This window comes from Neopsephotus bourkii, unplaced genomic scaffold (assembly GCF_033783945.1).
Source record: "Neopsephotus bourkii isolate Nb327-2 ecotype Australia unplaced genomic scaffold, CSIRO-AGI_Nbou_v1 NB_1036, whole genome shotgun sequence".
Lineage (NCBI taxonomy): Eukaryota > Metazoa > Chordata > Aves > Psittaciformes > Psittacidae > Neopsephotus > Neopsephotus bourkii.
The window spans coordinates 4,225,329-4,248,858 of record NW_026901525.1 but is presented as its reverse complement, the minus strand read 5'-3'; the positions used below and the strand labels follow the sequence as shown (position 1 = coordinate 4,248,858).

At 67.5% G+C, this 23,530-nt stretch overlaps 1 protein-coding gene across 1 annotated transcript; it reads left to right on the top strand.

Moving 5' to 3' along the window:
* The first annotated feature begins 4,698 nt into the window (after positions 1–4,698).
* On the top strand, positions 4,699–23,400 carry COL16A1 (collagen type XVI alpha 1 chain). Its single transcript, XM_061360853.1, has 70 exons — positions 4,699–4,813; positions 6,567–6,629; positions 6,776–6,893; positions 8,080–8,203; positions 8,280–8,555; positions 8,631–8,711; positions 8,932–9,063; positions 9,219–9,269; positions 9,910–9,945; positions 10,365–10,391; positions 10,549–10,611; positions 10,743–10,784; positions 10,862–10,906; positions 11,091–11,126; positions 11,235–11,297; positions 11,426–11,470; positions 11,557–11,652; positions 11,752–11,790; positions 12,035–12,079; positions 12,365–12,400; positions 12,535–12,651; positions 12,736–12,771; positions 12,863–12,898; positions 12,972–13,055; positions 13,139–13,183; positions 13,279–13,314; positions 13,398–13,451; positions 13,607–13,723; positions 13,792–13,827; positions 13,940–14,047; positions 14,138–14,251; positions 14,327–14,380; positions 14,449–14,490; positions 15,227–15,262; positions 15,476–15,529; positions 15,599–15,667; positions 15,760–15,813; positions 15,914–15,940; positions 16,027–16,092; positions 16,412–16,465; positions 16,552–16,605; positions 16,693–16,746; positions 16,831–16,875; positions 16,944–17,060; positions 17,298–17,333; positions 17,501–17,581; positions 17,707–17,751; positions 18,111–18,155; positions 19,153–19,206; positions 19,315–19,368; positions 19,668–19,721; positions 19,841–19,885; positions 19,971–20,024; positions 20,098–20,133; positions 20,352–20,414; positions 20,575–20,646; positions 20,792–20,845; positions 20,946–20,990; positions 21,112–21,156; positions 21,244–21,297; positions 21,365–21,418; positions 21,543–21,593; positions 21,700–21,789; positions 21,891–21,926; positions 22,044–22,088; positions 22,174–22,362; positions 22,446–22,512; positions 22,599–22,775; positions 22,861–22,938; positions 23,029–23,400. Exons 1-70 carry the CDS (start codon positions 4,738–4,740, stop codon positions 23,229–23,231), a joined length of 4,830 nt encoding a protein of 1,609 aa, XP_061216837.1. The 5' UTR covers positions 4,699–4,737; the 3' UTR covers positions 23,232–23,400.
* The last annotated feature ends 130 nt before the right edge of the window (positions 23,401–23,530 follow it).

Here is a 23,530-nt window from a genome sequence, read left to right as displayed (position 1 = left end):
TGAATTACATGGTAATTAATCCATGAGCAAATTAGTAACTTCGGAGGCAATTCCCATGCAATCTGCAGAGGGATGGAACATGGAGCATCCCTGGCATCAGCACAGGCGCAGCTGCCTAGGGCATGTGAATGCCAGGCTTGTGCTAGAGCAGGAGCTGTGTTGGGAGAGCAGGGGCAGGACTCGAGCTTGGGGAGTGCTGAAGGAGAGGACATCCCTGCACCATGGATCTCGAGGACTAATGGGGGCTATGCTAAGGGTTGATCCGTGGTGTGGATCTCCAGCAGCTTGGCTGGACTGTGGCATTGAAACCATCCCGCCGTGGTGCGTCATAATGCACCGGGAAGGGTTGTGATGGTTGGGACCATGTCCTGGTCATGGCTATTGATCAGCACTTGTATTCTGGGTGCGCAATTTTCGCTCAGCGATGGAGGTGGTGGGAGCCATGGGATACAGCACAAGGGATGCCAGCACTGCTGGAACAGCTGGGCAAAGGATGCTGCCCAGTCTGGACCAGTGGCCTCTAAGGTGCTGGTTTGCTCCTCATCTGCTCAGCACCCTGCAAGCCTGGGATTCCCTGAGCCCCTGGGTGCTGGGGGTGGGGGGCGGATGTGCTTTCCCCCACCACAGCATCAGTTTGTCCTCCAGAGCAGGCTGGGAGCCATGGAGATGTTGACTGTGAGATGGGGCATGAAATGAGGCAGCGTGATGGGGAGCATCATGGGCTGAACCTGCCTTGGGAGTGCCTGGAGCTGCCAGTACCCACCACCCCCGGGAGTGGGGGGGTCTCTCCCAGTCAGCCCAGTTAAGGCTGAAGCAGTGATCACAGCTCATCCCAACACCACCCAGTTTGGGTTTGGGGTGTGGGAAGAAGCAGGCTGGGGGCTGCAGCACGGTGATGAGGGCAGGGAGGAGGTGGCTGCCCTTGGGGAAGGCGAGGGAAGGCGTCAAATTGTTCCTCCTCATTAGCCCGTCCTCAACGACAGCAGGAAGGGGATCCCAACCCGGCACAGCCGCCTCCTGCCCGGGGTTTGCCGGCTCTGGGCTGGTGCCAGCTCCAGTTGTGCAACAGATGCCGGAGCACGGGATGAGGGGACAGGGCTGCAGCAGGGGCTGCGACGGGGCTCATCCCATCCCCAGGGATGTTTGCCCGCTGCCATGGCCTGCCTGCTGACCTGCCTACTAACGGCAGCCGCATCCCCTTGCCCCAGTTGCCGGGAGCCCCATGCGATGGGATCCCCCCGCCCCGCGCTCCGGAGGCTGGCTCCAGCTCCTTTCCCTTCCCTTCCCAGCCAAGCGCAGCCGCGAGAGGCAGCGTCAAGGCTTTCCCGGGGCATCTGTTGGCAATTAGCAGCTTTTATTAGTCACGGAGACGCCATATGCGGTGAGGGAACGGAGCCCGGGCGGGAGGCGCAGGCTTGCGGGGGGACAAGAGGAGCCCCCAGTCCTGCGGGTCTGGGCAGTGTCTGCGGGGTGCAGACGAGTCCAAGCAGGCTGGAAAGCTCTGGAGCCATTTTCCATCCGCAGCTTCCACCCGAGCCAAGCTGCCTGCTCCTCCCCGTGCCAAAACTGTTCCGTTTGGGGGAAGGAAATGCTGGAGAACCGGCTCTGAGGCTGCGCCGCGCCCGGCAGCGCGGGGGGACCGGAGCTCCTCCGCTTGGCTCCCCTCTTCGGCAAACTGTTCCCTCCGAAAGAGGCGAAACTGCTGCTCTAACGCCGCGGAAACAAACGGGCCCTGTCAGGCTGGAAAGAATCCCCGCGGGCTCCTTCCTTCCCGGCTGAAAGCTGGAACCTGGGGGAGGGAGGGGGCATCTGTGCCTTAACCAGTGCAGGGATAAACGCTGAACCGCCGAAATCCCCGCCACAGGAATTCCCTCCTGCCCATTGCCCAAGCCGGTACCATGGCCCCCGGCTCGGGGGGGGCTGAGCTCGGCGCGGGAGGTGGGAGCCCCGTGGTAACGCTTGGGGTTGGAATCAAACTGTCTCCAGCCCGAAAATTGCCGGGTTCTGCTCCGGCTTGTATTTCCTGGCATGTGGCGCCGGTGTTTCTGGGAAGAGCAGCGTGCCTCTGCTTTTTCCGTGCTGGGTCGGTGGGCAGGGGCCGCAGGATCTGGATTTTCCATCACCCAGCTCGGCAGCGTTCCAGGGAAAGCCGGCACGGGATGGAGGCAGACTGTTCCCCCCTTAGCAGAGTGCTGGGGAGGCAGGATCCCATGCACCGGCACAAGGGAAGCAGGAGCGGAGGTTTCCACCCAGTGTTGCTGGGGCTGGCGAGGTCCCTTCATGCTACTGGACTGGGCAGAACGCACCCAGGGGAGCACCCTGGCCAATGAGGGAAACTGAGGCACAGGAGGAGCAGCAGGAGGGAGGAACCCGAAGATGTTCACAGCTAGATTTGAGGGCCCAGGCTGCTGCTGGCTGTGCTGGTCTGGCTTGAGAGGAAGGGATGCGGCTGCCCTTCAACCCTGCTCTGCTGTGGGGCCAGGGCTGGGCTGTGGGACAAGGATGGTCCTACCTATGAGGTGCTCAGACCCTGCACGGGGAGTTGTTGCTGCTGGGTGGCCACAGAGAAAAAATCAGCTCGGGATGAAAAATTGCCTAATGAACGGGAATTATAGAAGTTTCCTTCTATCTCGTCCCCACTTGCTTTAATTACCCTTAATTACTGCAGCAGGAACCTTGAGGGAGGATGGAGCGCTCTGTCACCGCACCTCGGGGGCTGGCCCTGCATAAATGGCAGAGTGGAGCCGCTTGGTTTGCCCGCGACAGCTTATTTACTGTGGGCTGAATAAATATCAGCTGTTAATTGCGGCGCCTTCATTGAGATGGATGCGTCCTGCACACGCGTTTGTAAAGCTTCCGTGTAAATAGATCCATCACAGTTCGGGAGGAAAAGCAGCTGAGCAGGGGCCTCGTGGTGCCGTGCGGGGCTTCCTGCAGAGATGGGATGAAAGGAGGGGGACACCCATGGGTGCTTTGCATCCCGCAGACCCGAACTTGAGTGCGTGACTTGCTGTGGTGGGTGGGTCTGTTCCCCACCTGCTCCCTGCCCCTGCAGGGGCTCGAGATGGCCTGGCTCGCCTTGGCATGGGATGCTGGCATGGATCCGAGCAGCCAGGCACTGAGGGCAGTGGTGCAGTATCCGGGGCTGGCACATCTCTGTGGCTCCTGGTGGGAGCTGGGACGGGTGCTGGAACCAACCAGTGCCCAGTGAAGATGGTTCAGCCTTGGAGAGTCAATGGCTCTACTGCTGGGGAGCAGGGGGATGATGGCAGCAGAGATCCTGAGCCCCAGCACCTTGTCCTGGGGCAGACTATGCCCAAGCCACCAAGCACTGGAGGAGCCCTCTAGGAGGACACCGTCATCCCAGTAGGGGTGACCATTCTGGCCAGCAGTGCCCATCCTCAGTGCCACGACCTGGGTCCCCTCTGATCCCTGGGAATGAAGAGCTGCTCCACAGGGCTGGAAGCCAGGGAACGGAGCTCGGGATGGGTCCTGTCCTCCGGGCGGGGGTCCAGCCCCGGGGAGGGAGGGGGGAAACGGGTGGGAGGCGCTACAGGAGGAGGGGAAAAAGAGGAGGAGGAGGGAGGGGAGGGGAGGCGAAGGCGGGCGGCAGCTCGGGCCCCCCCAGGCTGGGAGGCGGAGGGCGGGCAGCGCCGGGGGCGGCCCGGGCCCCCCCGGAGGGAGGCGGGGAAGGCGGCGGAGCTCCCGGTGTCCCGCGGCGCTCCCACCGCCCCGACCGGCCGGACCCGCTCCCTCCGCGGGCAGCCCCGGCCCCGGCCCCGGCCCCGGCCCCGGCCCCGCCAGGTGAGCCCCGGGCACGGGCAGCGGGGCAGAGCGCGGAGCCGCCGTCGGGCGGGCGCGGAACCGGCGGTGCCCCGTTAATTATCGTCATTAATCACCGCCCCGGGGCGGGCCGGGGCCGGGGCCGGGGCTGGGAGCAGGGCCGGGGCCGGGGGGACCCGCCGGTGCGGAGGGTGCGAGGGTTGGAAAGACGGGGGGCGGCGGGAGCGGGATGAGGGAGTGGTGGGTGCGGGGGGGGCAGGATGGGCTCAAGAGGTGCCCGACACAGCAGAGGAGAGCCGGGAGGTGCAGGCAGGGAAGAGCTGGGGGTGCGACAGAGCTAAGTGCAGGCAAGGCGGAGGCAGGGCTGCCGGTGACAAGGGTCCTCGGTTGCTGTGGCTGCGATGGAGGCGCAGGGATGCAGGTCCTGCTCTTGCCGTGCTGAGGAGCTGAGCGTGTCCGGTGTGTCCCAGCGCCGGCTCCTGCAGCCCGGCCTTGCCTCGTGGCAGGAAGCAGGCAGGAGGGAGCCAGGTCGGCTGGAATTGCAGGGCCTGGGCCAAGCGGGGATCCACATGGGATCAGGAGATAAAACGGGAGGGAGCGAGACCTTTCCGGGGGGGTCCGTGCAGGAGGCACCAGTCCTGCTCTGGGGCACCTCAGCCTCTGCGTTTCCAGATGTTTGGAGTAAATCCGGGTGCTGGGGTTGGACTGAGCCCATGAATGCCGGGATGCTGGGGCTTGTTCTGTGTGCTTGGGCTGGGTGTGGAGCACATGGGGGATCCAGCAGTGGATGGGGGCCACGCTGAGCCTCCAAAACCTGCCCGAGCCATGGTCAGCATCCTCTCAGTGCTGGTGGCTTTGCTGGTGATCCGTGCCCGCCATGTGCCTGCCCCGCTGCTGCCACTTCTCTCTCCCTCGCAGGCAGCCACATCACCCTGAGCCACTACCCTGGGCACCATGAGGGGTCTCTGGGCCCTCATGCTCGTGGGGGTCATCAGTGCCTGTGAAGGGAAGGAGCTGCCACCGGCAGAAGGTAAGCGCACTGGGAGCGAGGGCTTGGGGTCGTCATGGGAGAATCCCACCCTGCTCCTTGCCTGTGCCTGAGGAGAAGGAGGGATCACAGGGCTGTGGTGCCCAGGGGACACCATGAGCCATGCCAGGACTGCACACAAGGGCACGCTGGTGGCCGTAGTGGTGGCTGTGTGTATCAGCTCCCTGCTGTGTGCTGCCACCGGGCTGTGGGGCTTTGCTCAGCATCCCGTGCAGGCAAGAGGCCAGGGAGAGCCCTGACATGGGAAGCCAGCCTAGGGAGAACCCTGACATGGGAAGCCAGCCTAGGGAGAGCCCTGCATCACCCCTGACGCAGCTGAGCACTGGACATGCTGCGGCCTCATGGAGGGAAGAAGGGGTTTGGCCACGCTCCGGCCACTGAGTGCCTGGTGCCAGCTGGCAGCCAAAGCAGCGCCGTCTGGGGCTGCTGTGTAGGTGATCCAGGAGCACTGGGCAGCAGTGAAGATGCACTGGGCTCCCGAGGGGGATCTGGCTTCTGGCTGCGAGGTGGGAAGAGGTTTGGCCGTGGTCCATGCCAGCGGTGGAGGGTTCAGTGCTGTCCACATGCAGCTGGGGACAGCCGGACGATGACTGAGCCCATGGGGGCCACTGTGTGTGGGTCCCAGTGTGGGGCTGGCTGCGACTCGGGGGGAGCTCCAGGCGGATGGTGGGGAGGAGCCACTGGCAGCGAAGCCGTGGTTGCATCAGTCACTGTGGGGTGGAGCAGTGGCTGCTCCGGGGGGCTTTACCCATGCGAGGGACCCCGCGGCCAGCACCAGCGCCCAGCGTGTTCTGGATCCCGGCCCTTCGTTAGGGAAGGGGCAGCGCTGGGGCGGGGAGAGGCTTCCCAGCGGCCGCTCTGGGGTGATTCATGTTCCCTTTCCACCCCTGCCCCGCTGGGGATGATCTCATCACCGGCGGGAGGGAGCTCGCCCCGGCCACCACGCGACGCGTGTCAGGGTCCGGGGGGCAACGTGCACCTCCCTGCACTGCTGCTGGCCCTGTGCGAGCCAGGGGTCAGCGTGGGGAGATGCCTCGGGCCGAGGTGGAGGTGAACGTGGGGCTGTTGGGGCCAGAGCTGCCCCTTGGGAAGGGCTGAGGGCTGGGAAGGGGTGGGTGAATCCATCATCAGGGGCCAAACCTGCTTCAGGGCTGGTGAGCACCGAGACAAAAACAAATTCCTTTGTCAGTACCGGTTTGTTCCCTTCTCTGTCTCACACCTCCCAGCATCTGGTAGCAACCAGCGGAGGTGGATTGATGCTGCTAGAGCAAAAATACATCAGCAAAGCTCTATCCCTGGGACCGTCGCTGGTCCCTGCGGCTCAGAGCCCTCACCCTGTCCCTAGGGCCACCAGGTCCGAGGATGTCACCAGGGTAGCACACAAAGGCTGGATCTGGGTGCCATTTCCCCACCTTGGGTGTCCACGGCACCCATCTGAGTCTCCTGATGTTGATTCCAGCCAGGGGGCTGGTTTGGTTCCAAGCACACATTTGCTTCACCTGGGACACTTGCTGGGGGGGGGGCCCCCCGCAGGCCAGCTCTGAGCTCACTGCCCACCCCTTCCAGCCCTGTGCCTCGCTCCTGGTGGGCTGGCTGCGAGGGGCTGTGGTGTTTGTTGGAGCTGTGCAGCCCCCAGACCCACTTGGGTTTGAGGAGCTCTGCGCAGCCCAACCCTGTTTGCAGAGCAGCCCCGTGCCCCGGGGACACTGCGGTGATGTGCGGATTTACCTTGCAGGGGAGCTGTGCCCACAGCTCTGGGATGAGGACCTGGTGGGGGACAAGTATGAGAATGTGACGGGTAAGGAAAAGCCCCTCTTGCTCTGCAGATGGGGTCTGTGCCAGCCCCGACTCCATGGGGATGGGCTCCGTGCCCTACGCGGCGACCATCAACCCCTAGTGCCCATGCCAGGGCCAGCTCTCACCTCCTCTGCTCTTGTCCTGTAGGTTTTAACCTGATTAAAAGGTTCGACCTGCTCAAGATCTCCTCCATCAAGAAGGTCCGGCACGCACGGGGGCCGGTGGTGCTGCGCCTGGGTGCTGTGCCTCTGGTGCAGCCGACACAGTGAGTGTGGGCGGCACAAGGCAGGGAACTGCAGTGGCCAAAGCATCTCTGGGCACCTTCTCCGTGTTTTAGGGATGGGGGAAGCTCTTCAGCTTTGCCTTTAGCTCACGCTGGAGATGCCAGGCAGCTCCGTGGCACTGGGGGCACGCAGAGGTGCCCAAGCCACCTTTCTCCTAGAGAGTAGATGGGCTGCAGCGGTGGGGCTGGGCTGCAGCCAGGCCTTGCGCAACTGCAGCTCCGTGGCTGCTCCGTGGCCTCAGCTTGGCAGGCGCTCGGCAGGGTCCAGACAGGCTCAAAATGCTGCTGAGCTCCGAGCAGGCGCTGCCGGGGCTGTGGGGCTGCTGGGGGAGGCGCGCACAGACCCGGTCCTGGCCGTGCCGAGGCTGTGCTCGCTGCCGGGCTGGCACGGATGCTGCAGTGTGGTGAGGTGGGAGCAGGCCCGTGTCCTCAGAAGGAAGCTGCTGTGGTTTGCCTCCTCCTGCCTGTCCCCACATTGCCCCAGGGCTGGCATGGAGCTGCACCTGGCATGGGGCTCTCCCGAGGGTGATGGAGTCCCAGCCTTGGCTCCTGACCTGGGCAGCCAAGTCCTTAGATGGCTTCAGGATGGTGGATGCTCCAGACTGTGCTGCTCTTGGCTGGGTGCCTGAAGCAGCCTAGAGCCAGCCCTGGCACATGCTCAGCATGGAGGTGGCCCCAGCAGCCAGGTCACAAGCTCCAGAGGGGCACCCATGGGTGCTCCTTGGTGCCCCCCCCAGCCCTGCTCCGTGGTGCCCCATGGAGAGCAGAGGGGCCCGGTGGCTCTGGCCTATTCCCCACGCCTTGGTCCAGCTCCAGAGCGGTGGCTTGGAAAACCACTGGTGTGGAGCCGAGGGGGGAGCAGAACAGAGCCTGGAGCAAAGTACTTCCAGGGCTGAGCAGGCTGCGGGCGAGCTGGGCACATCCCACTGGGAATGGTTCCCATGCTCCCTGCCATGGGAGCATCCGTCCCATGGAGCCTTGGGGTCAGGGCCAAAACCAGACACTGTGGTGATAAGTGCACGGATCCCAGGAGCGGCTGTGAGGTGGAGGCAGTGGCTCTGGGGTGATGGTGGTGGGTGCTGCAGGGGTTGGGGTGCTGGGGCCAGCGCCGCCACCAGCACTGGAGCACAGGGCAGGGTCTGGGCACCCCTGACACTGGTCCCTGCAGGAAGGTGTTCCCCCGAGGGCTGCCCCACACCTTCACCCTCGTCCTCACCTTGCTGCTGAAGAAGAACAGCACCGGGGAGCACTGGTACCTCTTCCAGATCAGCGACCGGCAGGGCTACCCCCAGGTACTGCCAGGGGCCAAGGGATGCTCCAGAGGGCAGTCGGGAGCTAGCCCTGACCCCGCTGCCCCGCTCTGCCCAGCTCTCCCTCGCCGTGCATGGCCCCGAGAAGAGCCTGGAATTTCAAGCCAGGGCTCCGGGGTCCTCGTTCGTCAGCGCCGTGTTCTCCGGGAGGGCCGTGGCCTCGCTCTTTGATGGCTCATGGCACAAGGTGGTGCTGGCGGTGCAGAGCCGCGCCGTCTCCGTGCACCTCGACTGCGCCTCCATCTCCTCCAAGCCGCTGTCGGCGCGGCGGGCGCTGGCCACGGAGGGCAATGCCCTGCTGGGGCTGGATGCCACGCGTGGCACCCCTGTGCGGGTGAGTGCGGGGGCCGGGTGGCTGCAGGACCCCCCCCCCCGCCTGCCCCTCACCTCCCGCCCCGTCCCGCTGCAGTTCGACCTCCAGCAGGCTCAGATCTACTGCGACGCCGAGCTGGCCAAGCAGGAGGGGTGCTGCGAGATCTCGGCCAGCGGGGTGAGTCCCCTCCGCCCGGACCCAGCCCTGCCACCGCCTAACAGGGGCCTTCCCAATGGGGAAACCGAGGCAGGGTCAGGGCAGAGCTCACCTGCGTCCGGTGGTCGGGGGTGCTGCCTGCCCCCATGGCCAGTGTGGGGCATGGTGCTGGATGCACCCCTCTCCCGAGGTGCACGGGCGCTCCCGGCTCTCCCCCCAGGACCCCTCTTTGTCCCAGCAGTGCCTCCCAGAAGCACCCAAGACGCGTCGGCAAGCGGAGCTGGTGCAGAGCAGCAACCTGATCGAGCTGTCGCCGCAGCCCGAGGGCCGCCTCTACACCCGCTGCTTCTGCCTGGAGGAGCCGCTGGGCACGGTGAGCTCCCGCATCCCCGCAGCCTGGCTCAGGATGCTCCTGCTCTGCTCTGGGGGGGCTCAGCCCGAGCCAGGCCTCACCGTGGGTGCCACACGCAGGATAACACAGGGGTGCACAGGCAGGCAGCACCCATGGGTGCTCTTCTGTCTCCGCAGGAGCCATTGAGGACCTCAGGAAGGACTGGCCCAAAGGGAGATCACAGAGAGGTGAGGGGAGGTGGCAGAGTCCCTGGTGCTGGCTCTGCTCCCCTTCCTCCTGCTGATGCTGGTGCCAGGCCAGGAGCCCGCCCATGCCCTGGGCTGGGTCTGTTCCCGTTGCATTTGGGATCTTGCTGCTGCTGCCAGAGCTGCAGGACCCCTGCAGAAGCGGCTGCTCTGCTCCCCCGAGCAGGAATTGAGGCCCCACTCACTCGCTGCTGGTGCTGGACCGATCCCAGCCGCAGCCAAGGGCCTCTTTGTTCCCTCCGAGTGTCTCCGGAGCGCTGCCAGAGCCGGGAAGCGTCTCCAGTGCACCCCATGTCCCATCCCCACATGTCCTCATCTCCCTGCGGTAGCTGCATCCCCATATGGGACCTTACCAGGGATCCCCGGGCTGTAGAGCAGGTCCAGCAGCTGGACCGGGGGCCCTGAGGCTGTGAGGTCCATGCATCTCCTGTCACCTTCCCCATGTCACTGCTCTGCTGGGTGACTGGGCCCTACCCGGTACCAGGGGGCACCCAGTGAAGGGTGAGGCTGTGAGGCTGGTCCCGGCTGTGGGTGCTGCAGGGCTGCGGGTGCTGGAGGGGTTTGGGTGCTGTGGGCAGTGCGTGGAGCTGGCACAAGCCACCACCATCCCCGTCTCTTCCAGTGCCCACCCTGCTCGTCACAAACGGCCTCGGCAAACGTGAGTGTGCCACTGGGCAGCACTGGTCCTGCTGGCGGGAGATGGGGACCCCAACACGGAGACTGCCAGGGCCAGGCTGAGCTGAGCTGGGGATGGGGACAGCCACCATGGTGCTGATTTGGGGGGTGTGAGCCCCCCATGACCACAGCTCCTCCTGGCCTGGAGCCCATCAACATCTGGCTGCAGGGAAGAGAAAGTCTCCGATCCCTTCCAGATGTGGCTCCATCCTAAGGCAACCTCTGGCTGGAGGTGTGGGGATGTTTGGGTGTTTGAGAGCCCACATGCCCCATGGGGCTCCTGGGGTGGCACTCGGGGACAGGGTGTTGGGGGGTGGTGCCCATGGCAGGGATGGGGCTCTCTCCTGATGCTCTTTGGAGGGGCTCAGGGCACTGCAGGGCACCTTTCCCCTTCCTCCCTAGGTCACGCTTGGCCCCGCAGGTCCAAAGGTAGGTTTGCTCCCCCCCCCAGCACACACAGAGCCCGGCTCCAGCAGGAGTGCGGCCACACGGAGCTTTGGCTGTGCCTGGAGCATCCCTGCCCGGGAGCTGTGGGCATGGGGGCACCCGCGCCCTTCTCACCGCCCACATCTCCCCTCTCTTGCAGGGTGGGAAGGGCGAGCGAGGTCTGCCCGGCACCACCGGCAGCAAGGGGGAGAAAGGCGAGCGTGTGAGTGCCCCGGGCAGGGACCCCTCTGCTGAGGCAGCACAAGGGGGTCCCACTGCTCCTGCCCCCATGCCCCCCCATCCCTGGCCATGGCTGGTGCAGGCAGAGCCCTGAGCTGCTCTCCCCTTCCTCAGGGCGCTGACTGTGTGCGCACCCACCCCGGCGGCCCCGTGCAGGTGAGACCCCCCCAACCCTCTGTGCACCCCGCTGGGTGCTGCCCACCCTCACCCCACTCCTTCCTCATCCTCCCCAGTGCGCCGAGGGGCCGCGGGGCGAGAAGGGGCAGCGTGGAGAGGCGGTGAGTGATGGTCTATGGATGGGGCTGAGCATGGGGTGCATCCCCCCCATGTCTCCTGTGTACCCCGGGTTGGGATGTGGGGGTGCAGCCCGGAGGAGACAGCTCAGTGGGTGCTGGTGGGGCGGAAGGAGCAGGAGGGAAGCCCTGCATCAGCCCGTCCATGGGCACGCACTTTCCCTTGCAGGGAATACCGGGGACAGCCGGCAGCGATGGGCAGAAGGTGAGTCCAGCGCCGCTGCAGGTCCCAGCATCGCAGCAGCCCCATGGGTCCTGTGGTGGTGTTGGAGGCTCCAGGACCTGCCAGGGGTGACGTCTCTGTGCCCTGCAGGGCCAGAAGGGTGAGAAGGGCGACGGGGGACTACAGGGCAAGCCGGGGCGCCCGGGGCGCGATGTGAGTAGCGCTGGGCGGTACCTGGGTATCCCCTGGGGCTCCCCCCGGGCACTGGGGTCCTGCTGCTGGCCCCCCCTCCCCGTGGCGCTGCACGTGTGGGGCGCTCACACCCTGCTCCCCCCTGGCAGGGCCGGCCCGGAGAGATCTGTGTGGTGGGACCCAAGGGGCAGAAGGTAAGAGCTGGGGTTTGGGGGTGAACGGGTGGGAACCAGGGCATCCTGGGGCATCCCCAGCACTGCCCCCCCCCTTTGCCTTCCAGGGTGACCCCGGGCTGGTGGGACCCGAGGGGCTGGCCGGGGAGCCGGGGCCGCCGGGGAAGCCAGGATCTCCTGGGATCGGCTTTCCAGGGAAGCCGGTAAGGAGCCTGTGCCGTGGGGCTGCGGCATTCCCGGCTCTGCAGGCAGTGGCTCTGCCGTGGGGCACCCAGGCTGACACCTTCCTCAATGCATTGCAGGGAGACCCTGGTGGCCCCCCAGGTCCAAAGGGAGAAAAGGTGAGCTGGGGGCAAGGCGGTGCTGGCTGCCCTTGGCATGGCCATGGGCTGCGCCGAGGATTCCCGGCTGGAGCCGCATCCAAGCGGCTGAGCCAGTGCTGGCTCGTGGTGCTGCCGACCCGGAGAGCCCCAGCCGGGTGGCCCAAACCTTGTCTTGGGGGACAGGACCCCCAGGGGTGAAGGGAAGCCCAGGGCTGCGGCTCTGTCCCTTGCTGAGCTCAGGCTCTCCCACCTCTGGCTCCAGGGCAGCTCCGGAGCTCCTGGACCTGGAGGATCCCCTGGGATGCCCGTGAGTACCATGAGCCTGGAGCCAAGGCCTGGGGTCAGGGATGGGTTTCTTGGCTTCGGGTCGGGGCTGCTTGGCCGGAGCAGTGATGGGATCCGGGCTCAAGCATGGAGCAGGGTTTGGGAGAGCCGGTGGCTCACCTGGAGCTGGGATCATCCCATGCTATAGGGGGTGGCAGGGACTGGGGGGCGCTGGTGGCAGGGACTGGGGGGCGCTGGTGGCATTGCCGGGTCAAACGTTGGCCTGGGGGCTCCCAAAGCAGCCTCATTCCCTGGCTTCATCCCACAGGGTCCTCCCGGCATCCTGGGGCCGAAAGGAGACAAGGTGGGTGCAGCAGCTGGGGGACGCAGGGACGGGCACGGGCAGACCCCGCTGGCACGGCCCCCCCGCAGAGCCCGTGCTCGGGGCGCGGGGCTGCTCGGCCCCCCCGGGCTGACCCTCACTGTCCCCACGGGCAGGGGGAGCCCTGCGAGGTTTGCCCCACGCTGCCCGAGGGGGTGCTCGGTGCCATGGGGCTGCCCGGAGAACCGGGACCCAGGGGAGCGCCCGGAGCGCCCGGCAGGGACGGTGCCTCGGTGAGTGTGAGCGCGGGGGCTGAGGGGCAGGGCAGGGGCTCCCTCCGCGTCCCTCACGCTCCCTCTTCGCTTCCCCCTCCTCAGGACAGACCCGGACCTGCAGGACCCAAAGGGGACAGGGTAGGTGACATGGGGCCGAGGGGGGGCTCATCCAGCCGGAGCAGGGGGATGCTGAGCAGCACCGGGACCAGCTCCTGTGTTTCCTTCCCAGGGAGACCCCGGCATCCAAGGGCTGAAAGGGGACAAGGTCAGTGCCCATCCCCTCATCCTCTGGCCCGCTCGGCCTGGGCCTGAGCCGTGTCCCCTCCCTGCCCTCCCAGGGGGACTCCTGCCTGGCCTGCGATGACCGCGTCCTCGCCGCGCTGCTGCGGGCACCCAGCGGGGGGCTGCGGGGTGACCCCGTGGTGAGTACGTGGGGCTGAGCCCCCCTGCTGTGCCCGAGGGGCACCCTGGGGCTGGGTGTGTAACTCCATGGGGTGTCGGACAGGGCGAAGAGGGGCTCCCCAGGCTGGCTGGCATCAAGGGGGAGAAGGTGAGTGACCCCCAAACCCAAGTGGCTGCATCACCCCATGGGGATGGGGCAGTTCGGCTTCCTCTGGGGCCGGTCATAACCCTGCTGCCTTCCAGGGGGATGGTGGCCAGCAGGGACCCACAGGCACACCGGTGAGTGGGTGCTGGGACCCAGGGGTGCAGGAGCCGGGTGCCGGGGGCTGTAGGGTCACCTCCACTGCGGGTTCTCCCTGCAGGGTCTCCCGGGACACAAGGGTGATCCGGGTGTGCGGGGGCTCAAAGGAGAGAAGGTGAGTGCTGAACCCCCCCAGCTGAGACCTGTGCAGCTCACTGCATGGCACAGCCCTGAGGCGGGGGGGGGACAGCAGTGAGGGGCTCTGAGCTGCCCCCCAAAGCTCTGGTCCCCAAAGCCAAGCTCCAACCAACCGGGATGTCCCCTGCGCAGGGGGAGCCGTGCGGGCAGTGCCCTCCTGTGCCACAGGCCCTCGAAGGGGCTGCCACGGTGCTGGCGGTGCCGGGACCACCGGGGGAGAGGGGCCAGAGCGGCCCCCCCGGCAGAGCGGTGAGTGCCCCCCCCCACGGGTGCTCCCTGGGGGATGCTCCAGCCTGAGCCATTGCTCCTTTCCCTAGGGCAGGCCCGGGGATGCTGGGCAGAAGGGGCAGAAGGTGAGCGGCGCTGGGAACGGGGTTCCAATGGGGCTGGGACCCCCCCCAGCTGTGGGGCTGGGGGAGCGCTGTGCCCCTGCCCTGTGCCAGCCCTGTCCCTTCTCTCTGGCAGGGGGACGCAGGCAGCCCCGGGGACCCGGGCACCCCAGGCATGGCCGGAGTCCCGGGGCTGTCGGGTGAGCCCGGCCTCAGGGGTCCAGCCGGTCCCAAAGGCGAGAAGGTGAGAGCCCCGCTCTTGTATGGGGACCTGCATCCCGTCCCTGGGGTGTCACCCGTCCCAGTCTGCCCTCCTGTGCTCCCTCCTCTGCAGGGAGATGCTTGCGAGCCTGGTCCTGCTCCACATGGGGAGGTGGTCGGCATCCCTGGAAAACCGGGGCCCAAAGGGGACCAGGGCCCCCCAGGCATCGGCCAGCCGGGCAGAGCCGTGAGTGCCCTGTCCCCACTGCGGGGGGTGCCCAGAGGTGGCACCGTGCCCTGCGGTGATGCTGGTTTGTTGTAGGGGAAGCCGGGACTGCCGGGGGTCCAGGGGCCCATGGGGCTGAAGGGGCTGCAGGTGAGCGGGGCCATGGGGGGCCGGCCATGGGGGGCCAGGGGCTGCTCACTGCCCCTCTGTCTCCATAGGGCGAGCCAGGACTACCGGGCATCGGCCAGCCGGGACCACAGGTACGTGCCTGTGCCGTGTGCAGTGTTGTGCTGTGCCATGCTGTGCCGTGCTGTGCTGTACCGTGCCATGCTGTGCCATGCTGTGCCATGCTGTTCCATGCTGTGCCGTACCGTGCCATGCTGTGCCGTGCTGTGCCATGCTGTGCCAGTGTGCCGCTGTGCCGTGCTGTGCCGTGCTGTGCCGCTGTGGCTGTGCCGTGCTGTGCCATGCTGTGCCGTGCTGTGCTGTGCCGTGCCATGCTGTGCCATGCTGTGCCGTGCTGTGCCATGCTGTGCCATGCTGTGCCGTGCCGTGCCGTGCTGTGCCATGCTGTGCCGTGCTGTGCCATGCTGTGCTGTGCCGTGCCATGCTGTGCCGTGCTGTGCCATGCCCGTGTCCATGTGTGCCGTGCTGTGCCTGCTCTGCTGTGCCGTTGCATGCCATGTGTGCTGTGCCGTGCTGTGCCGTGCTGTGCCATGCTGTGCCCTGCTGTGCTGTACCATGCCATGCTGTGCCGTGCTGTGCCATGCTGTGCCATGCTGTGCCATGCTGTGCCGTGCCGTGCCATGCCATGCTGTACCGTGCCATGCTGTGCCATGCTGTGCCATGCTGTGCCATGCTGTGCCGTACCGTGCCATGCTGTGCCATGCTGTGCCGTGCTGTGCTGTACCGTGCCATGCTGTGCCATGCTGTTCCATGCTGTGCTGTACCATGCCATGTGGCTCTGCCAGCTCTCATGCTCTCTGGTTTTCGCAGGGAGAGCCCGGGAGCACCGGAGCACCCGGGACACCCGTAAGTAGCGTTTTGGCTGCCCCATCCCTGGCAGTGCTCAAGGCCAGGTTGGACACAGGGGCTTGGAGCAAGCTGCTCCAGTGGAAGGGGTCCCTGCCCGTGGCAGGGGTTGGAGCTGGAGGAGCTTTGAGGTCCCTTCCACCCAACCCGTTCCACGGTTCCATGGGCTGTCTGGGGCTGCTGGGGGCACCTAACACCCTCTCCTACCCCCAGGGCCCCCCCGGACCACAGGGCCCCCCAGGGCTGCCGGCAGAGAAAGGTGCCAAGGTAAGGGAGCATCCCCCAGCCCCCCCTCCCTCTCCACTGCCCCCAGCTCCTGCTCTCCTTCCTCTGCAGGGATCTCCGGGGCCCAAAGGTGCTGCGGGACCCCCGGGGCCACCAGGGACCAGTATCGCAGGGCCACCGGTAAGTCCTGGGTGGGCATCACTGCGCATCCCTTGTTGTAAACCACAGCAGGGCCTGAGCCCAGAGCTTCCTCACCCTCCTCTTCCTCACAGGGCCCCGAAGGGCATCCGGGGCTCCCCGGGGCACCCGGGTCCAGCGGGCTGCCGGTACGTGCTGGGCACAGCAGGGCGCTGAGCCATGGAGGGGGGAGCGGGGGGGGTCCAGCGGCCTCTTGTTGATGCTCATCTGTGGCTTTCCTCCTCACAGGGGGAGAAGGGCGCCCGAGGCGAGAAGGTGAGCTGGGGTTGGGGTCAGGCTGTACCCCCACATCACCCTGTGCCCCCCATCACCTTCCCTGCCCTCACCTCCCCTCTCTGCAGGGTGACCTTGGGGAATGCTCCTGCCCCCCCAGCCTGCGCCAGGACCCCAGCTATGCAGGGATGCCGGTAAGCACTGCAAGCACCCATGGGCACCCCCAGCACCCATGGATACCCCCAGCACCCATGGGCACCCCCAGCACCCATGGGCACCCCCAGCACCCATGGATACCCCCAGCACCCATGGATACCCCCAGCACCCATGGGCGCCCCAGACCCATGGCCAGCACCCATGGACCCCCAGCACCCACCCAGCACCCATGGATGCCCCGCCCCAGGGCCCAGCACCCATGGATACCCCCAGCACCCATGGATACCCCCAGCACCCATGGGCAACCCCAGCTCTGCTTCACCCCCCTGACCCCTCTTCCTTTTCCCTCTGCCCCAGGGAGCCCCAGGCCTATGGACAGGGATGAGCTGGCAGCCGCAGCCGGGCCCACAGGTGGGTGCTGCCCTCACTGTGCTGAGCCCCCCCATCCCCACCACCTCCTCCCCACCTCTCTCTGTTTGTGTCTTGGGGTGTTGCAGGGTCCCCCCGGAGCTCCCGGGCCCCCGGGCCCTCCCGGTGCCCCAGGCCGCCAGGTGAGAACTGGGAGATGGGAGCAGGGACTGATCCTGCCCAGCTTTTAGCACAGGGGTTAAACAGTGAAGCTCCCTCCTTGGCTTTAGGGAATGCCAGGACACAACGGTTTGCCGGGACTGCCTGGGCCAGCCGGAGACCTGGTAGGTACCAGCTGTGCCCCTGCATCCGTCCATCCTGCTCCTGCGGCACAGGGACCAGCCCCATCCCTCCTGCATCTCTTCCAGGGCCCGCTGGCCATCATGGCAGAGAGGAACATGGAGGTGCTGAAGGTGAGAGCGGGTCGTGCCCGGGGGTCCCCAGCACCTCAGGGTGCCCCTGACCCCCATGTTCCCCCCAGACCCTGTGCGGGGACTGCGCGCAGTTGCAGGCAGCCTTCGAAGCGCCCGGTGGTGCCAATGGCCAGCAGGGCCCCGGGGGGATGCCGGGCGCCCCCGGCAGCGAGGCGTGCGCCCAGGTGGGTGTCGGTGCTGACCGCTGGGATCCCGGTGCCCGCAGCCCCTGCTCCTGCCGGCCCGAAGGGCGGCGCTCACACAGCAGCGCTGCAAGGCAGCTTTGGCATGCGCTGGGTCCTGCTCCCATGCACCGCTCCTGCCACCGCAACGGGGCCCGGGGGGGGGTGGGCCCCAACGGGTGCGGGATGCGGGCTCTGCCCCCGCGGGGGTGCCCGGGTGACCCCCGCCTCTCCTTGCAGTGCCTGGCGCAGCTCCCGAGGGCGGAGGAGGCCCGGGTGAGTGATCCCCGCTCCGCATCGCCCCCTCGCGGCCCTGCGGCGGAGCTGCGGCCCCGCACCCGCGCTGCGGGACCCGCCGGGGCTTGGGGGGGCAGTGGCGGGGCTCAGCCGCGGGCCTGAGCGGGACCCGGCCCCGGCTCCTGACGCGTCCCCGCTCCCCGCAGGGTGACAGCCCCGACCCGCACTGCGCGGGTGAGCCCGGGCTGCCGGGCGCTCCAGGGATGCCTGGCGAGAGGGGAGAGCAGGTCCGTGCGCACCCGCACCCGCACCCGCACCGGGCCCGGCATCCAGCCCCTGTGGGGCTCTCAGTGCCCCTCAGAGCCGGGCCCTGTCCCCGCTCTGGTCACATCCAATGCACGTCTCCCCCCAGGGTTCACCAGGAGTGCGGGGACCCCCAGGGCCACCCGGACCCATCGTAAGTAAACCCAGCCGGGGGGGGGGCTGCCAGGCTCTGTGGGCATCATGGTATAGTCCTGAGGGACTTGGAGCCCCCCACTGCAGTTCACAAGGGGGCTCCGATGCCCCGCTCTGAGGCCGTGGTGATGAGCGGAGCGCCAGGGTCATGGCCAGGAGGTGCAGCACAGCACGGCTGTTCCCAGTGAGGCTGGAGATGGAGGTGGAAGTGTTGCCAGCCTGGAGACGGAGCAGGAACCCGGCTTGGTGGGAGGCTGAGGCCAAGCCAGCCCCTCCCCAGCCACTCCATGGAACCCCCAGGACTCAGCCCGGGCTCTGGGTGCCACTTCCAGGCTGTGACCTCCCTGTTTCTCCCCTCAGGGCCCTCCAGGTTTTCCTGGAACGCCTGGCGCACCCGGACTGCCCGTAAGGACCCAGCACGGCTCTGCTCTGTGCCTCTTGCTGCCGCTTGGTTTGGCTGTGTCCCGTGTCCCTGTGCCCCGGGAGCAGCCGCAGCCCAGCTGCCCCCCACCTTCACCCATCTCCATCCTCCCATTTTCATCTCCTCCATCCCTATGCAGGGGGTCTCGGCAGACCCGGGAATGATCTTCCCGGGGCCCTGTGCTGGGGCCCTTTATCGCCGTGGGACCTGCGTGTGCTGAGGGCAGCAGCAGTCCCCAGGCTGCCGTCAGGGTGCCAGGGACCAGCTGGCAGCCAGCCTCCACCACCATCTCCATCCTCATCTTGATCTCCACCTTGCTCTTGGTCTCCACCTCAGTCCTCACCTCCATCTTGATCTTCACCTCCATCTCACCTTGATCCGTCCTCACCTCCATCCTCATCCTGCTCCCCCTGTGCTCCCTCCTCGCACGAGGTGGCAGTGGGGCTGTGCCGGTGGCTCTTTGTGCCGGTTGTGTCCTGCTCCTGTCCTTTCGTCCACGAATGTCCCTGTAACACCACGGTCTGTGTGGGTCTGTGTGGGTCTGTGTGGGTCTCTGTGGGTCTGTGTGGGTCGTCGCTCTGCGGTGTGCCAGCGTGTGCTGTCCAGGCTGCAACACCACATCACCCCACTAACCCATTGAGTGCTCCCATGACACGGAGCCCATGTCACCCGTGCCTGGGAACCAGGATGCAGCTGTGGTCTAAGCGTGTCCTGGTGCGTGGCCGGGGTGCTGGGAGCTGGCACCCCATGGGCTGAGCTGCCCGTGGCTCCAGGGCTGCCCCTGGGTCCTGCCCGCAGCAGTGGCCCCTGCCTGGGTGTCCCCCGGCCACCCCTGGGTGCCCAGCGGCTCCTGCCCGGGGCTGGTGCAGGTCCCAGGCCCCAGGGGCCGTGCCCGGGTCCTCATCCCCGGCTGTGCTGCGGCTGCAGCCGGGGCAGGGGCTGCAGGAGCCCCCCTGCAGCTCCTCTCTTCTCCCTCCCAAGGGTCTCCAGGGGGAACGTGGCCCTGCCGGGCTTGCTGGAGCCAAAGGGGAGCCGGTGAGTGCCCCGTGGGCAGCGGGGACGTGGGGACGGTGCTGCCCGCTGGGCTTCGGGCATGGGGCAGGAGCAGTGCAGGGGGCTCAGCATCATCCTCCTCCTGTGCAGGGACCTCCAGGGCAGCCCGGCTACCCGGGGGCGACGGGGCCCCCCGGCCTCCCTGTGAGTACTGCGGGGCCAGGCAGCCCCTGCCACCTCCTGTGTCCCCGTGTACCCCCCTGGTGCCTGGTGGGGGCCCCCCATGCAGCTGGGGCAGGGACCCCCATGGGCAATGAGCACCCTGTCCCTGCAGGGCTCATCCCTGTCCCATCCATCCCGTCCCACACATTCCCGGCTCCTCTCTGTTCACCCCATCTCTTCCCTGTGCATCCTGTGTCTGTGCCCATGTTTCCTCAATCCATGCTCCATGTCTCAGCCCATCCTTTGTCCTGCATGGAGCCTTCATCTCCTTCCTTCCCTAGGGCATCAAAGGCGAGCGAGGCTACGTGGGCCCCCCTGGGGAGAAAGGGGAGCTGGTGAGTCACTTGGGGCCCTGCTGTGGGGCTGGGGGCTCTCCCAGCGCCCCTCTCGCTGTGGGCACCAGGGCTGAGGTCCTTCCAGCCACATCCATCCAACCTGTTCCTTCCCTTCCCAGGGACCTCCTGGCTTGGACGGTCTCCCCGGCCCCATAGGGCCAGCGGTAGGTCCCGGGGGCTGTGGGAGCGATGGGGGGACTGTGGGTGCAGTGAGATGCTCCTCACCCTCCTCACCCTCTCTTTACACAGGGGCCAAGGGGCGAGCGTGGGCTCCCTGGCAGCGCTGGTGAGAAGGGGGAGCAGGTGAGCACCGCCGGGGCCCCCGCGGGGCAGGATGCGGCCCTCGGGGTCCTGCTCAGCCCTTGTGTCTCTGCAGGGTTTCCAGGGCCAGCCTGGCTTCCCGGGACCACCGGTGAGTGCATCCCAAAGGGGCTGCGGGAGCGGTGCTCCAGCACAGTGCATGTCCCGGGCTGTGTCCCCATGGGGCCAGGAGGGGATGGAGGGTTCCACCCCGGGGACACGGGCACATCCCATGGGATGAAGTGCAGAGAGCAGGCACTGCACTGAGCCTGGAGTCGGTGCTCTGCGGGGCCGGGCTCTCCCCTCACTCAATGCTGCTCTTTTCCTTAGGGACCCCCCGGCTTCCCAGGGAAGGTCGGGCCAGCCGGGCCACCGGGACCTGCAGCGGAGAAGGTGAGCGCTGTGTGTGAGTGCCACCGTGCACTGACACGGTGCAGTACCACCGGGACATGGCTGGGTGGTGGCACCCTCATCCCTCGGACTGGTGGCCAGGTTGGTCCCTGCTCTGGGGCCCATCCCCGGCTGTTCCTGTGACTCCCTGTGGCTCTTGCAGGGCAGCGAGGGCATTCGGGGCCCCACGGGGATGCCAGGGCCCCCCGGGCCCCCCGGACCCCCAGGCATCCAGGTAAGACCCCCCCATGGGGGGCAGAACCACCGATATCGTGGTGCTGCTGGGGAGTGCTGCTGCTGGACTCATTCCCATGCCCTGGGGGACCCCCAGAGCCCCTCAGTGCAAGCCACCCCCTGACCCCCTCACCTTGTCCCCACAGGGGCCCGCTGGCTTGGAGGGACTGGACGGCAAGGATGGCAAGCCAGGGCAGCGGGTGAGGCTGTGGGACCCATGGGGGTGCCCGGGGGGGGGGGGGCAACACAGCCACCCCTCACCCCCCAGGACACCCACACCCTCTGTCTCTTTCCCTCCAGGGTGACCCCGGCCCCCCTGGGCCACCAGGGATGATGGGTCCTCCGGTGAGTGACAACCGCCCTTGTCACCCCTCCCTGGTGCTGGGGTGGGTGGGCACAAGGGGCGGGCATGCCCCCATCCTGGTGCTGCAGGACGGGGACCCCCTCAGCTCCTTTCTCTCTCCAGGGTTTCAAGGGGAAGACGGGGCACCCGGGTCTCCCGGGACCAAAGGTGAGTGATGGTGGCACTGGGGACACTCAGTGGTGATAGCCCCAGGGACCACACTGCACTGCCCCTGGTGTCCCTTCCTCTTTCCAGGGTGACTGCGGCCAACCTGGTCCCCCGGGGAGCACGGGCCGGCCAGGAGCAGAGGTGAGCAAGGGGATGGGTGCTGGGAGCCCTGAGCTGGATGGGCCCCTCATCCCCCTGCTTTCCTCAGGGTGAGCCTGGACCCATGGGACCCCAAGGCCGGCAGGGACCCCCAGGGCTCATTGTAAGTTGGTCCTGCTCTCCCTGGCACACCGGGATGGTCCCCATGGATGGGATCTCCCTCTGGCACATGGAGTGGGGACGTTGCCATGGTGCCCCCGAGCTGACACCCTCCCCTCTGCCTGCAGGGACCCCCTGGCACCCCGGGGCAGCCGGGTCCTGCTGGCCTCGCTGGAGTGGTGAGTGGTGCCTGTGGGATGTGGGGCCGGGTGGGCGCCATGGGAGCAGCTCTGGGGACCCCGTCCCTGCAGATGCTCCTGGCTCCCTCCTCCTGCCTCCCTGCAGGGGCTGAAGGGCGAGCGCGGCTCCGCGGGGGAGCGAGGCCTGCCCGGGATGCCAGGACAGCCGGGACCCCCCGGCCACCCAGGGCCACCGGTGAGTGCGGCGGGCACGGGAGGGGGACAGGGCCCTGCGCTCCGGTGCAGGGGCGCCTGCAGGGCAGCACCGCCTCACGCTGCCCCGCTTCGGTTCCACAGGGGGAGCAGGGACCAGACGGACCCGTGGGTAAAGAGGTACGAGTGCGGCTGCCGGCTCTCCCGCACAGGGGGACCTGCGGCTGGGTGGTGGCAGGCTCTGGCCTGCCCGTGCTGGGGACATCGCTGCCACCCTGCTCCTCTGTGTCCCCCCAGGGTCCCCCAGGAAAACCTGGCATCGCAGGACCGGCTGGGCAGAAGGTGAGGGCAGAGCCTGGCTGTGCCCCTCCCGGCACCCCACGTCCCTCTGAGGGCAGGGGGTGCCAGCCCTGACGTCTGTTCCCAGGGTGATGCTGGATCCCCCGGCGAGCGCGGATACCCTGGGGAGAAGGGCAGAGCCGGCATGCCGGGGGGGCCCGGGAAAAGCGGCTCCATGGGGCTCGTGGGACCACGGGGACCTGCAGGAGAGAGGGGTCCCCCGGGTTCACCGGGCCCCGCGGGCAGCCCCGGGCTGCCGGGACCCCCCGGGATGATGGTAAGGAGCAGCTGCTGGGGGGCAGGACCCTCCCCTGTCCCCCGGGGGGCCAGTGGCAGCGTCCCCTCACGTGTGTCCCCCAGGGAGATGTGGTGAATTACGACGAGATCAAGAGGTTCATCCGGCAGGAGCTCAACAAGATGTTTGATGGTAACGGGGTGGGGGGGCAAGGGCCGGTCACCCCCCGGCATCACCTTGTCCCCGCCGGTGCTGAGCGCAGCCACCTCTTCCCGCAGAGCGGATGGCCTATTACACCTCCCGGCTGCACTTCCCGGTGGAGATGGTGGCATCCCCGGGGAGACCCGGTCCCCCGGGGAAGGATGGGCTGCCCGGCCGGCCGGGCCCGCCCGGCTCCCCAGGGATGCCGGGGCAGATCGGCAGGGAGGGCCGGCAGGGTGTGCCGGGCATGCGGGGTAGGTGCTGCTCCCCGCCTCCCCCGTCGCGGCGCTGTCACCCCGGTGCTGGGGTCTCACCCTCCTCCATGCACATCTCCTCCAGGTGAGCCGGGCGCCAAAGGAGAGAAAGGAGAGAAGGGCGTGGGGCTGATGGGGGACAGTGGTCCCCCGGGACCCCCAGGTGAGACCCTTCCCTCCTCGTCCCCACCAGCCCCATGGTGGGGCCTGCACTCATCCCCACACCCTGCCACCCCCCCTTTCTCTCTTCCAGGTCCCCAAGGGCCCCCAGGCTATGGGAAGATGGGCCCCCCCGGCCCCGTGGGGCAGCAGGGCATCCCCGGCATCCCCGGCCCGCCCGGTGCCACGGGGCAGCCAGGCAAGACGGGGCACTGCAGCCCGGCGGAGTGCATGGGGGCGCTGCCCATGGAGCAGCCCCTCTTCCAGCCCAAGAACGTCAAGGGCCCGTTCGGCTGAGGGTCCCGCCGTGCCCCCGTCCCCCGCCTGTGCTGTTAATATTGTTTCCCCGCTGTGCCGGGGCTGTGCCTGGCCCGCGGGGGCGGGAGGCGGGTGTAGTACAGCTCCGCTGGGATCGGGAGGGCGGGTGGATCCTGCCCGGTCAAATACACCCGTACTGGTGCCCCCACGCCTCCTGCCTCCTGCATCCGCCACGTCCCTGTCCCCATCCCTGTGCCCGAGGGATGCTCTGCGCACCCATGGAGCCCCAGCCCTCGGTACTAAGGCCACCCCAGCTGGGGGCACGGTGCCCACCAGAC